At 34.1% G+C, this 13,922-nt stretch overlaps 1 protein-coding gene across 1 annotated transcript in view; it reads left to right on the top strand.

Annotated features, from left to right (window-relative positions):
• Positions 1-13,625, top strand: part of LOC128550539 (mucin-22-like) — a 65,643-nt gene extending 52,018 nt beyond the window's left edge. The window contains exon 6 of the mRNA XM_053529772.1: positions 12,769-13,625. Coding sequence (XP_053385747.1) covers positions 12,769-13,625 — 857 coding nt within the window. The remainder of the gene's footprint in view (positions 1-12,768) is intronic.
• The last annotated feature ends 297 nt before the right edge of the window (positions 13,626-13,922 follow it).

Below are 13,922 nucleotides of genomic sequence, written 5' to 3'. Positions count from 1 at the left end.
AAGCCCTTTATTGTCATGCATCTACTGCAAACCACCAACTTTATTGACCGGGAAACTGTTGTATCTGCCTCATAGCACATACAATAGTCTCCGGTAACATTATTTTAATGAAAATATGGAAGATGGATGCAGCCACGTGTCATTCTGTAATGTGACAAATGGCTTATCTTGATGCTTTTTCCTGTCCTTTAATTGACAAAATTAGGTCAATGATTTTTGCATTACCATAGCAGTTTGATTTGTAACTCCTCCCGAATTTTGCTATTGTGTTACATGGGAGGGTTGTCTGCTTCGGAGAGGGCAAGGACATGACACAGGTACTATTTCATTTATCGCACCTGCCTGTGGTACTGTGCACTTCATTTTACTGTCTATCATTATTTGAAATTTTAGTCTCAACATTATTATTCATAAAGTTGATTGAAGTTATTCTAAGAAATTAAAGTTCTGTTAGAAACATCTAGTCGATTTTGTCATTTTCTATTAAAGTTTGCACTATTAAGATTTAAATTTGTGAGTGTATAGGAATACACTTGTCAACGAAAGAAAAAAACATGTGGAAATATCAGTTTTCAGACTATTTTGAAAATGATTCTTGATAACATTCTGTTTACTTTACCGAAGTTTCACTGTAACAGTTATAACTGTAGCCTTGGTGATGACACTAATTTGCAAAAAAGTAGCATAGATGGCGGCATACAGGTGACACAGAGAATAAAACACATAAAGGTGAATTACACAGTCACTTCAAAAGCAACAGGCCTAATATGTAAGCATGCCACTGCACACCAATATTGGCTATAGGTTAAACAAGAGGCCCAAGATGACCCTAGGTATCTGACCTGAGTAACATACCGTTACAGTTTAAACATGATTGACCTAGTGATTTCATGGAGACAAACATTCTGACCAATTTTCATCAAGATTGGACTAAAAATATGGCCTCTTGAGTATACACAAGTATTTTGTTTGATTTGAACTAGTGACCTAGTTTTTGACCCCACGTGATCCAAGACTATGATAAAAAACATTCTGACCAAGTATTATGTAGATAGAATAAAAATGTGGCCCATTAGAGTGTATTAAAACAAGCTTATTATTTGATTTCAAATCAAAGCATAAATGAAATATCTTTAAGGCTGAAAGGGCCAATATAGAAAGTCTTTCCCCCTTTAGGGACAGTAACTCTAGAACCCATGACGGAATTTACTCGGTTTTCGAAAGGAACCGATATATCTTTGTGACATAAGTTGTAACTATAGTTAAAATCCCTTGAAAAATGTCACTCCTATCGTATTCATAAGCTAAAATCAACAAATCTTGGCTCATTCAGGGCTCAGTCAGGGGCCCACAGTCCGGAACCTATGCTTGAATCTGCCGGATTCATCATGGAATCCAAGATCTATTGTTGTTAAAAATATTTTGAAAGTTTGTATCAAATCAAACCATAAATAAGTCTCTACATGGCCGTAAAAGCCAAAATAGTAATTTTTGACCCTTAAGGGGCCATATCTCTAAAACACATGATGGAATCTGGCCAATTGTCTAAAGAAACCGAGATATTATGCTAATTCAAATTGTATGAAATTTTAATTAAAATCAATTGCCAAATGTGGTCTGTATCGTGTCCACAAGCCAAAAATAGCAAATTTTGGCCCTTTAAGGGGCCATTACTCTGAAATCTATGATGGAATCTAGCCACCTTTCATTAGAAACTGATATTATGCCAAAAATCAATTGCAATTGTCTCTATCGTGTTTACTAGCCCAAAATAGCAAATTTAACCGAAATTACATGGGAACCCCTTATAGGATCTGGCCAGTTTCCGAAAGGAACCGAGATTTTATGCCAATACAAATTGTGTGCAAGTTTTATTAAAATTGATTTTAAAATGTGGTCTCAAACGTGTCCACAAGAAATCATGGACAGACGACAACTTTCAGTATGAATGCTTACGGTCACAAAATGATAAAAAAAAAGATTATTAAAGGAAAAGAGTATATTTTATTATACTTGACCATTAACACTGACTTAAAGTATTGTTTAGTTACTTTCAGAGCCTCTACAAATATATGTTTACCAATTTATCAATGAAAATAGAAAGGTAAATAAAAATAAGAGATAACGAGGGACTTTAGTGAGTTTCAAATTGTCTCCAATAACGGATTATGTCCAAGATGATAAAATTGTAAGTTGGTCCCAATCATTTGGAATATTACTCTGACTTTATCACTGTTTTGTCAATAACATCTCAGTTCAAATATGTGAGATATCTTGCATATATGTTAAATTTTATGTCTGGAATGTCAAAATTAAGACACTTGCATGTTTATGGAATACGTAACTGAAAGCATTATTAAATAAATAGTCATGATTACCAATATCTTAGCTTCATTTACATCATATTGTTACAAATAACATAGCAATAACAACAGAGTAATCCAAAGAAAAGGACCTACTTACTTTAGAGAGTATGAAAGGGAGATAACTGACCAAAGTCTCCCATTCAATAACATAATAATAATAATTATAATAAAATAACGAAAAAATAATTCAGGTGCAGATACAATAGTTTCCCAGTCATCAGAAATTTGTAGATTGTAGTTGGTTGTAACCTGAGCATTTTTGCCAGTTATCAATGGCTAGGGTAACACCTGTAGCTGATTTTCCCCACAGTTCATATTTTTAGAAAGTTATGTTTAATGGGGGAAACCTACAAACAATTAAACATAAAACATATTTTGATAGATGATGAACGGTTTCGGCCGATAAAATTTAGGTTATTTTTAGAACATGTAATATACATACAAGAAGTAAAATTTTCTTGTCTGATCGTATGAATTAGATAGTCAATGAACATGACGCACCCATATTCATCACAACGACGTGTGCCTCTTTGAAACCTAGACCCATAGATCAAAGAGATCATTTATATATATCATTTGACAGCGTGACAGATAACAGATCTTGCAAAAGATTTTTAGTTCATTGAGATAATTATTTTCTCACCAGTAAGGATTTGGAATTGCAAGTCAAAGACATTCTTATCTGTGAAAAGGTGCCGTGTCTTTGATTATTGCATGACTTCCAAAATTTTAGGAATTTTCTGTGATACGTACAACAGGGTTAATTAATAACACTAAGAACATTTCACCTTAAGCAGTGTGACAGATCATTCTATGTTAAAATGGAAAATCACTGACATTTCTTTCAACAAGGCTTTAAATGAAACTTTGCTTTTTGAACCTTATGATAAATTTGATGCGACTGATGTACCTGTTGATTTTCTTACAGACATTATTGTTCATGCAGAAGTAAATGCTGTTATTTATAAGTTAGAGGTATGCATAAGAACCCAGCATGATAATAAATCTGTATCCAGTGAATGGAGTCATAATGAAAAACAAACTTGCATACAAAACCGTTAGTTTGGGTTTAAATCATAAAAGACGACAACCATGAAAACCTTGGTGGTCTGAAAGCCTAATAGAATTATGGTCTAATGCTTGTAATGCAGAAACCTTGTTGGTAAAGAATACACAAAGAGAAGAAAATTAAAATATAAATCTGAGTTTGTTTATATCTGCAAATTGTTCGATCGTGAGGTGCAAATTTTAAGAGCTGAACGTTTCTAATGGTATAACAGGCAGAAAGAACTACTAATTGAGTGCAATGTAAGTACTTTATTTTGGGAAAATATTTGGAAAATTGGTGTTTGACATTGTAAAAAAGAGTATACCTAATGAAGTTGTTTTGAATAACGGTAGTATGTGTAGGTTACTAACCGAGTAGGAGGTGTTCATGAATTGAAAATACCCGCACTCGGGCGAATCGTGACACCGAGAGCGTGTTTGAGCCTTAGCGCTCCAGGTGTTACCGCACGCGCGCGGGTATTTTCAATTCAAGAACACCGATCTAAGAGGTAAGTAACTGATTTACACAATATCATTTTAATGTGTTAGTTTATATTAATTTATTTATCTATAAGTCTTTCTTTCTCCCAATCAGACGGAAATGATTGTGGGAACTACTTTATCTTAAGCAGATAAATTCAAATACATAAAATTGTATTAAAAATGTTTATGAAAGTTCTGCTAATTCGCCAATGTAAATTTAGTTTTGTAAGTCGACTATTTGTTGGGAGTTTTTCTTTGTTTCATTTTACAGAAAAAAACAAACAAAACAAAACAACGCATCAGTAGTGTCTCTGTAACACCAATATTTCACTTTTTGAAGTTCACATTCTCATGAAGTGATATTTAACAATAATGTTTCCGAAAATGGTATCGTCTGTTTATCTGTTTAACTGAATGAAAAGTCCGCAATTTGTTTCATTGTTTTGTTATTGTTGTTTTTTTTTGTTCTTGTTTTTTTTTTTATCTTTTTATGCACAAGTTCAGACCACGGTTGCATGTTTATAACACATTCCTCATGATAAACTTAGTTTCGGGCTCTGCATTTACGGGTTCGTCGTGGTCGTGGTCGTCATCATCATCATCATCATCATCATCTTTTTCTACTCCTCCCTGTTAAGTACTGAGCCGTAAATGTATCTTGTAGATGAAAACATGACAATCGTAATTCAATGGTCATTTGTAAATGCTACTTGACGCAGGTATTGTCTATTGTCCGTAAGTATTGACCTGGCACTCATTAATCTTCGCCAGTATTTACGGGAGTTTCGGACTTTCGATTACTTTACGAACTATTTGTATCCTAAAATAACCAATATAAACCAATGGCACGGTGGCATAGTGGTGGCTGTCTGACTACCACGCACGATACCACGAGTTCAAAATCACCTCAGACCATTTTTTTTAATTCAATGTAATGTTGTTATCGATGTTACATTTACATTTAAAAAATCTGCGTAACACATTTCACGAAATCTGATTGTTTTAAGTTGAAGATATAGTATTTATTTTCATGAAAAGCTGGTGACAAATACTTTGTCTTTCTATCTAAGGTACTTTTAAATATGTTTTATTCAACATTTTCCATAACGTTTATCGACCATAAGGTTTAATAAGATAAGCATGGCAATATTTCTACTGATAAAATTTGGGGGAAAATGGTCCGTACGGAGGAGTTGAACCAAAACAAAAATATAGTTTAGTGGCTAAACATTTTGTCCGCACAGCTATTTGCACAGTCATGTGACATTGTGAAAATTAAAAATAAATATATACGTAATATTTATATCGCTATTTAGCTAACTTCAGACACCGAGAATTAGTTTATGGAAAATATACGGAATAGTTTTGAGTGTCAGGTCAATACTAACGGACAAAGACATGGCATTAAATAAACATGACAGTTTGAACTCATCTAAAATTCTTTTCACATGCTCAAGTATGGTATGATTCCTGTTCACGAGCACTGGTATGGTATGATACCTGTTCACGTGCGCAGGTATGGTATGTAGGTATTCATTTTGGTTATTAACCCGCAGAATACAATAGAACAGTCGTGTAATTCTTGTTCACCGTTTGATGTACTTCATAAATGGCAATCAGACGCTAACTCTTTGTTCAGTAATGATAATGTTTCTAGTTATGATCATGCTTCTGATGTAAATGGTACTAGTCATGTATTTTTACCATTTAATGAACCTATTTCTATCCTTCAAGTGAAAAGGGCTGTTGATAAAGGTTAAATATGGTACAGCTTAGGGTCCAGATAACATACCCTCAGAAGTTTAAACAAGAGCTGTCGGAGTACAGCAACGCTCGACAATTCAACAGCCTTAACAATGCAATGAATACAAAATAATTTTGTAAAAATGCATAACAGGGTTATGGACCCTGCACAGTGCTTATCAGCTCATGACAATGGGCAAGTGTGGGAAGTTTCAATCCATTCCCAATAGTTGGTATTGAGATACCATATTACATACAAAACATAAACAAATTGCTAAGTCAATAAGGAAATAATTTTGTAAAAATGCCAAGTAGAGTTATGGAACATGACAGTGCATATTAGATCATGACTGTGAACAAGTATGTGAAGTTTCAATCAATTCCCATTAATGGATAATGAGGTAATTATTATACATAAACTTAACCAAACACTGCTAAGTTGAAGAAGGGGCATAATTTTAAAAAATGCAAAATAAATTTATGGGACCTGCACAGTGCATGTCAGATTATGACAGTTAACAAGTGGGTGATGTTTCAATCCATTCCCATTAGTGGGTACTGTGATACCAGCATACATACATGTACAAAACCTTAGCCAAAAATTTCTAAGTCGAAAAAGGAGCATAATTTTGTAAGAAAGCAAAATAGAGTTATAGAACTTGTGCACTGTGAGTCAGTTCATCACAGTAAAAAGATGGGTGAGGTTTAAATCCATCCCCAAAAGTTGTTACTGAGATACCAGCTTACATACAAAAACTTAACCAAATCGGGACGCGGACGCGGACCCCGACGCCGGCGCACGGGCGAGTCCAATTGCTTTACCTATTCTTTGATTAGTCGGGCTAAAAATGATTCAGCAATTCGTCGCCTCAATGCAAGAAGTGGATAACTGCATTGACTTAAAGAAGGACTTATTCACTTTTTGCGCTAAGGTGACGAATTGATGGCTAGACAAACCCCAGAGATCCATTATCATATGGAGGAATAGCACTCGTATCTTCCACTGTACTATTCTTATTGGTTGGATGAATGTTTCGATGGGAGGTAATTACAAGCTTGTGGATGAGCAGAATAGTTTTAGAACAGAAAGAGAAACGTAGTACAAATGATCAATTTTCAGGTCGTACTAATTTATACACGATTGATCATTCTCGATAGCACATCTTGTAGATGGCGGAACAAACTTATTTATTTATTACTGTATTCTTAAAACCTTTTTCTTTTATTTTTTGTAGAAAGTTATTGTAAAATGTTAATGCCGTTGCAACATAGGTCAGCATTTTGTAAATTTCGCTGTGGTGTTGCACCTATAAGGTTGGAAACAGGTACTAAAGTTTAAGTTTAGAAGATAGAAAAGCTCCTTTTGTACTGTTATAGAAACAGAAACAGGTAAACATGGAATTCTTAATTGTAGCTTGTATGACTGTTTGAGGGAGACTTTATGCCACCATGCATTGAATGCCGAACCAAATTTCCTTGCAATATCAGAAACTGGACAGTTTAATGTGTTGTTCCCATATTTGATAATATGAACTTAGGTGCTACCTAGAAGGCAGAGCTCCCTTGAAAAATCACCAGTGCCCCTTGAAAATTAAAGGAGTGCTGCTGGAATGACCTGGAATTATGGATCCGATTTAGGAAGTTTATGTTCTTTAAGATCTATTAAAATTTTCATGAATCAATGATAATTCCTGATTTCTGAATGAATGTCTTAGAATGCATTAAGATTAAATCTAAAGAAAGTTACAGTTCTTTTAGAAAGAAGAATGTGTCCAACTTTAAGGCAAAATACTGCTATGATAGATCTCTGGTATGGGAGAATGAAAATCATTTACATGTACAAAGCTTGTTTAAAAACCAAAAGACTAGCTTTGTACATGTAAATGATGAGAATTTTACCCAGAGAAAATCACTTTTTTGCCGAAATTCTCGAAAACTTCTGTTTTATTTACTGAACTGCGAAGTTAACATTTTTATGGTTAATCACAACTGATATAGAATAGGAATGGTAGTTACTAGTAGGAGCCTTTTTGATGTTTATTGATAATTCATAGTCAATAGTTTTTTTTAGTGATTTTTAAGCTTGTGGATGAAATATATGTTAACAGGGAGAAGAGCATTTTGTGCTTTTCACAGTTCAATGCCTATAAATTTTGATCCAAAAACCTTTTTTTAAAAAAAGTTTTATCTACTGACTACTGTAGGCTACAGACAGTACTACATTGGAACCTGACATCACTAACAAAACACTTGTTAAATATCACATGAATGACTTTATTTTTTTTTACAATACTTTCAAAACCCATAATAAAATAAATATAAAAAAACTGAAATATAAAAAAAATGTAAAAAAAGACGCTTCTGGTGAGGATCGAACTCTCGACCTTTGGACTTCAACGCGACCTCGCTAACCACTGCACCAGTGTGGAAGTATGACGTCATCAACACAAATATAAGTATATATAATATATTTCAGTTGCGGCAGCGTGACGAAAATCGTTTCACATTGAAAATATTGTATTTTACCTTTCTTTCTTCGTAGAAAATGTATTTAGCACTAAATTCTTATTATCAGGCGCTCATTTACATTTTTATTCAACGTTCAAAGCAGTAAGCGAAACGCTTTTGTCAACTGTAAACAGCAAGCGTCTATTGACGTCTTACTGATTAATTACTATGAGCATTGCGTACTGGAAGAAACCCGAACAACACCGATTCCAAAAACTTACCACGAATTTTCAACTCGGTAGTAATGTGTACAGTTTTATTCATTTTCTTTTTCACACGTCTAACCGTAATGCGACGCTGTCGGCGCCGCTTCGCGGCGCCGGTAGCTCTGCTATTAGTCAGAAGATGTGCCGGAACCTGTGGTGATTTTTAAGAAGAAGACCATTTTACCTTTGTAAATTGATCAGGTCGGATATCCGGGCACCTCAGCGTATCGCGTTGCGTAGCAACAAGCGGAGGTGACAGCAAACGCTAAATTGTAATTGAAAAGCGTTTCACGTTTCACTAGTGCTGGTTGTTTTTCTTGCTTAAAGTAAAATTTTGGGCAATATAAATAAGTCAGTGAATTTATAATATAGCATGATGTTCCAGAAATCACTCCTGAGAAAGAAAACTTTCTTTTTTAGGTTTCAGACGTGATATTCATCATTGATCCGTGTAAGCTGCAAGGTCCCATTTTTGTGACGGACTGGAGGAAAATCATAATTTAAAAAATCGGAGGTCTTTTAAAAATAAATAAAATAGAGAATCTAGCTCACCTAATTCGGTTTCTCCAGTTGTTTCACTTTTCTCGTTCTATTTTGTAGCCTGCCATTAAAATAGTTCTGAAAGCCAGATAGCTGAAAGTGTGGTGTCAAAAGTGATTTAGCCACGCCAGATTTAATTAAATCAACACTTCTTACCTAAATTCTGATTCGTGTGAGATTTAATGAGAGGTGTCTTAATTTAAAGCTTAATAGTACATTATGCGTAAATACTTGAGAAGGGATTTTTCTCCCTCGAAGCGTATGAGGATCACAATATAAGATCTTTATCTGCATTTATAACACAAAGGGATTTTTTATACGTTACAATTGTTTTAAAAGTAATATGACATCTAGAGCTACTGTGTTACCTGTGGAGATAAAATGATATATGATAACTGCATGCTAGCTTCTTTTTACGAAAAGCCAGGACGTATCAATAAATTGATGACTTCTATTTACGAAAATACTGATCTCTGCTTTGTAGTAAATTGTCAATTATTTAAAACTGTGAACGTTAATTTGCATCCATATTTTTTGTTAATTGTTAGACTGTCACAATTGACTGCTTCCACATACCACAAAATTAAAGCATTTATTCCAGTCATAAATCACTATGGAAACCAATCAGTATGTGGTATATTAATGAAAATAAGTTTTGACCAGTTCCTAATGACTATCACTAATTAATAGACTGATTTCCTGTTTGTTTTATCCCTCTGATGTACCCCTTCGGGGCCTTTATGGTAATTTCCTGTCTTATCCGTTTGATGTATGCCTTCAGGGTCTTATGATATTTGGAAGATACACATTATTGTTATTTGCGTGTCAACTGACAAAGGGATTAATAGAGCTACTACATAAAAAAAACTTAATTAATACACATGCCCGAGCATATAGTTCATTTGAAATTTTAAAATCAATTCACCAAACTAATTTTTGACTGGAAGGACATTTCTTCTTCTTCAAAAAAAAAAAAAAAAAAAGAGAGAGAGAGAGAGAGATGACTGCAATAAGATCACATAGAATAAAGTATAAGTTTTCAACTTTATTTAAATGACTTTCATACTTAATGTACTTCGACATTATAGCATTTTACATAAAACTAAATAAAATATATCGCACAAAGTACATTTCAGAAAATGGCAACAATATAATTATTTCAGAGCATTAAAACATTTAGAAAATCAGCTTATTTTAAAAGGACATAAAAGAAATCAGAAAATTAATTTACTTAATATTTATTTGATCTGTTCATTCTTGAAAAAAGAAACATTCTTTTTCAAGACACTTAAAAGATTCTCTGAAAGATGAAAAAACTGCTACGATTTTAAGCAAAGAAGTTGAATAAAAAAATTGTTTTGTTTTCAGATATTTAGTTTAGTTTAATACTTACATATGCAAACTGAGAAAATGTTGAATAAGCTTGGAAACTTGTTTTAATTATAACTGATCTGTGGCGCCGAAGAGCTGACAATACCTAATGTGTCACTTTTTCCAGACAGTTTTAAAATGCCACAAAATCAGTTACTACAAAAACCATACTTTTTTTAAAAATATATAGATTGTACCATAGCGGTAGGACTGTAGATAATAAAAAAATGTCTCTTGATTTGTTTTATTTGAAAATAAAAACATCACAACCCACACTGCTAGTTAATTCGCTACGAATTGCCGGATCCTGCTTTCACCTCTAAGGTGATTTGCATAATCGATTGCTCCGGATGTGACGTCATGCCGACCTGATCAATAGTGCTAAGGTTCACTTATTCATGATTGTTTACCTTTCTATAATAGTCGTATCTTTACCGCGATGGTCAACCTTAGGCTGATTATTCATATCGATTATTTCATTGAAGAAATAAGGGGCGCTTACACCACGTACAGCAGTAAATCTATATCACGATAAATCTATGTCAATTTTAAATTTATGAATGCAAAGAGATGAAGCGTTTTGCGTACACTCCTTTTCAAAATAGACTGTGCCTCATTATGTGTTACTACACAAAGGTCAACCATCAGGGTCAAGTTGCGTCCACTATAAATAATGTTAAGCTTCACTTATTCATGATCGTTTACCTTTGTCAGTAGTTTCAAGGTTCTTTTATTTCAACGATTGTTTTATTTCTTTTTATTTATTTCTTCCCTAAGAAGTAGATGCTAATTAGGTCATCAACGATTTGATTTAGATGATAACATTTTCGTACAACCAAATGTTAATAAAATGCTCATTAACGCTCCCTCTAGAGTCTTAAAAGAACACATTATAATTACTGAGATTCAGGAAATCAACTACTAAGATACAATGACTATAAATTTCTAGCCTGGCTGTTCTTTTTAGAAGTGAGTTATTGTAAACACATGTCAAATATCTACTGTTAATCCTTGAAATTACCAAAATTACCAAATAGCGGTATTATATTTAAACTTTTAAATTCATTTTGTGTTGCAACTCATAGGGGAAGGTATGGTGAATTTATATGAAATTAAAATAAAAAAATGTCCAAAACATGTCAGTTGACCCCTTAGCGTACCCTTAATCATATAAACGACATTGAAACAGTACATTTTCATTTTCTACGGGAGATTTACAAACATGCCATTGTCACAAAATTGTTCCAGTTTACATAATGAAGTCGGATAGATAATAAAGTACACTTACACTGACTAGCTGTACGCTCTGTTTTTATAGCAAAGCGGTAGAGTGTCTGCCTTAAGAGCGAGGGGTCCTTGGTTCGAGTCCCAGTCAGCACCTAAATATTTGCATTCTGTTACAGAATATACATTGCATATTAGAAGGTTATCGGACGGCTCCAGATGTTCTATATTTTAGCAAACAGTAAAATGGTTCATTTTTTAGCTCTCTAGATCACTGTTGAATGTAAAATGAGATACACCCAATTAGAAAACATACATTACATTACGTTCCTAGGATGTCACATTTGCCTCATCATATAATTCACTTTTATATGAAAATATAAACTGCTTATGACTATGTACTTTAGAAATGAAATGAAATAGGATCGGCAAATTCATGAATAGCACTAGCGATTCATCTTAAATTTGCCGATCCTATAGCGCGATTCATGAATTTGCCGATCCTATTCTGTCGTTCATTTCGCATGAACACAGAAAAAATAGTTTCCTTTCTTTTATCTACATTAAATTTCTTTTCCTGTTTTTAACAAGATAATATTGTAAATTGTACACATTTTGTTACATTTAACATTTAAAATCAGCATCCCGGCCATTCTGTTCACCAGAGGGAACAACTGCGACGTCATGTAAGGAACGTTCTCCCTGACTATACGCGGACGTCAGCAAAACAGCGGTCGGTTATCACTAAGCAGCGATGACGTAACTTTCGCACCTTTCCTTTCGCTGTTCATGCGTAATGAACGTCATAATTTCCAGTGGAAAAGAATAGGGCGAATGTAAATGTTTTTGATAAAATATTATAAATATATCTATTATTGGGAGATATATCATGGACATTTGCGTGCATTTTAAAGATTTGTTTAATTCATACCTATGTCTTGAAAAATTAGAGACTATCTCTACATCAAATCTTCAGTTACAAAATATTCATTAAGTAATTAATACGTCCTTTGTATAACTTTTTAATGTTTATTTGCATGCCAAGTTTTATGTCTTTGTTTAACTTTATATTTGTCTCTCTATTTGTTTGTTATTATCCACTTGGTAAATTAAATTTATGTATGTTTTCATTTCGGTTTCGTTTCCACTTCGGTTTCGACGTATATATGAAACCTGTCTTTGGCTATAATGCATATTACGTTCTTTCAGTTTGGTTTTCTTTCCGTTTACCTTTACCTGTCAAGTTTTTTATGTTAGTTAACGGTCAATATTTTTTTCAGGAACAACTCATCCAAACACACCTGAACCCACAACAACAGTACATCCATCGACCACACCGTCACAAACTACAACATCGGAAACTACGACGTCACAAACTACAACATTGCCAACAACAACGTCACAAAGTACAACATCTTCAAGTACGACGTCACAAACTACAACAACGCCAACCACAACGTCACAAACTACAACATCGCCAAGTACGACGTCACAAACTACAACAACGCCAACCACAACGTCACAAACTACAACATCGCCAAGTACGACGTCACAAACTACAACAACGCCAACCACAACGTCACAAACTACAGCATCGCCAAGTGGGACGTCACAAACTACAACATCGCCAACCACAACGTCACAAACTACAACATCGCCAAGTACGACGTCACAAACTACAACAACGCCAACCACAACGTCACAAACTACAACATCGCAAAGTATGACCTCACTAACTACAACAACGCCAACCACAACGTCTCAAACATTGCCAGTCACAACGTCACAAACTACAACATCGCCAACCACAACGTCACAAACTACACCATTGTATATCAAAATCGAGAAACTTTACATAGCACCCTGTATCTGCTACACAAACAAAACGTTTGCTAATATGACACAGGAAGAAGTAATTGCGTACCTAGTTAAAGACACACAAATTGATACAAAAAATACCGCACTTGCACAATCTAAGCTAAGTTGTAAAAATGACCCTAGACCGTCTTCATCTCTGATCGGTACTTGCGGTTTGATAATTCTGTGTGCTTTAGCAGGATTAATGGTGTGTTGTGATGGAATCACGATAATTAGTAAGTGGAGAACAACAAATTCTGTAAGACCTGTAAACTATTAGGATAAAATAAGACTTCGAAACAGTCACAATTGTTATTCAGACTGAGGAAACTTTTAATTTAAAATCAGTCTATTTTGCAATGTATTTAATGATTTTCATTCCGATTTTCATATTAAAGGAATATTTATTGATCTTTATTTAATTTACATAAAACTTGTAATAACAAAATGAGCCGTACTTTGAGAAGACCAACATAGTGCATTTGCGACCAGCATGGATCCAGACCAGCCTGTGCATCCGCGCAGTCTGGTCAGGATTCATGCTGTTCGCTTTCAAAGCCTACTGCAATGAGCGAAA

The sequence above is a fragment of the Mercenaria mercenaria genome, chromosome 18 (assembly GCF_021730395.1).
Source record: "Mercenaria mercenaria strain notata chromosome 18, MADL_Memer_1, whole genome shotgun sequence".
NCBI lineage: Eukaryota > Metazoa > Mollusca > Bivalvia > Venerida > Veneridae > Mercenaria > Mercenaria mercenaria.
The sequence above is the reverse complement of the archived record's forward strand: the minus strand, read 5'-3'. Positions and strand labels throughout refer to the sequence as shown.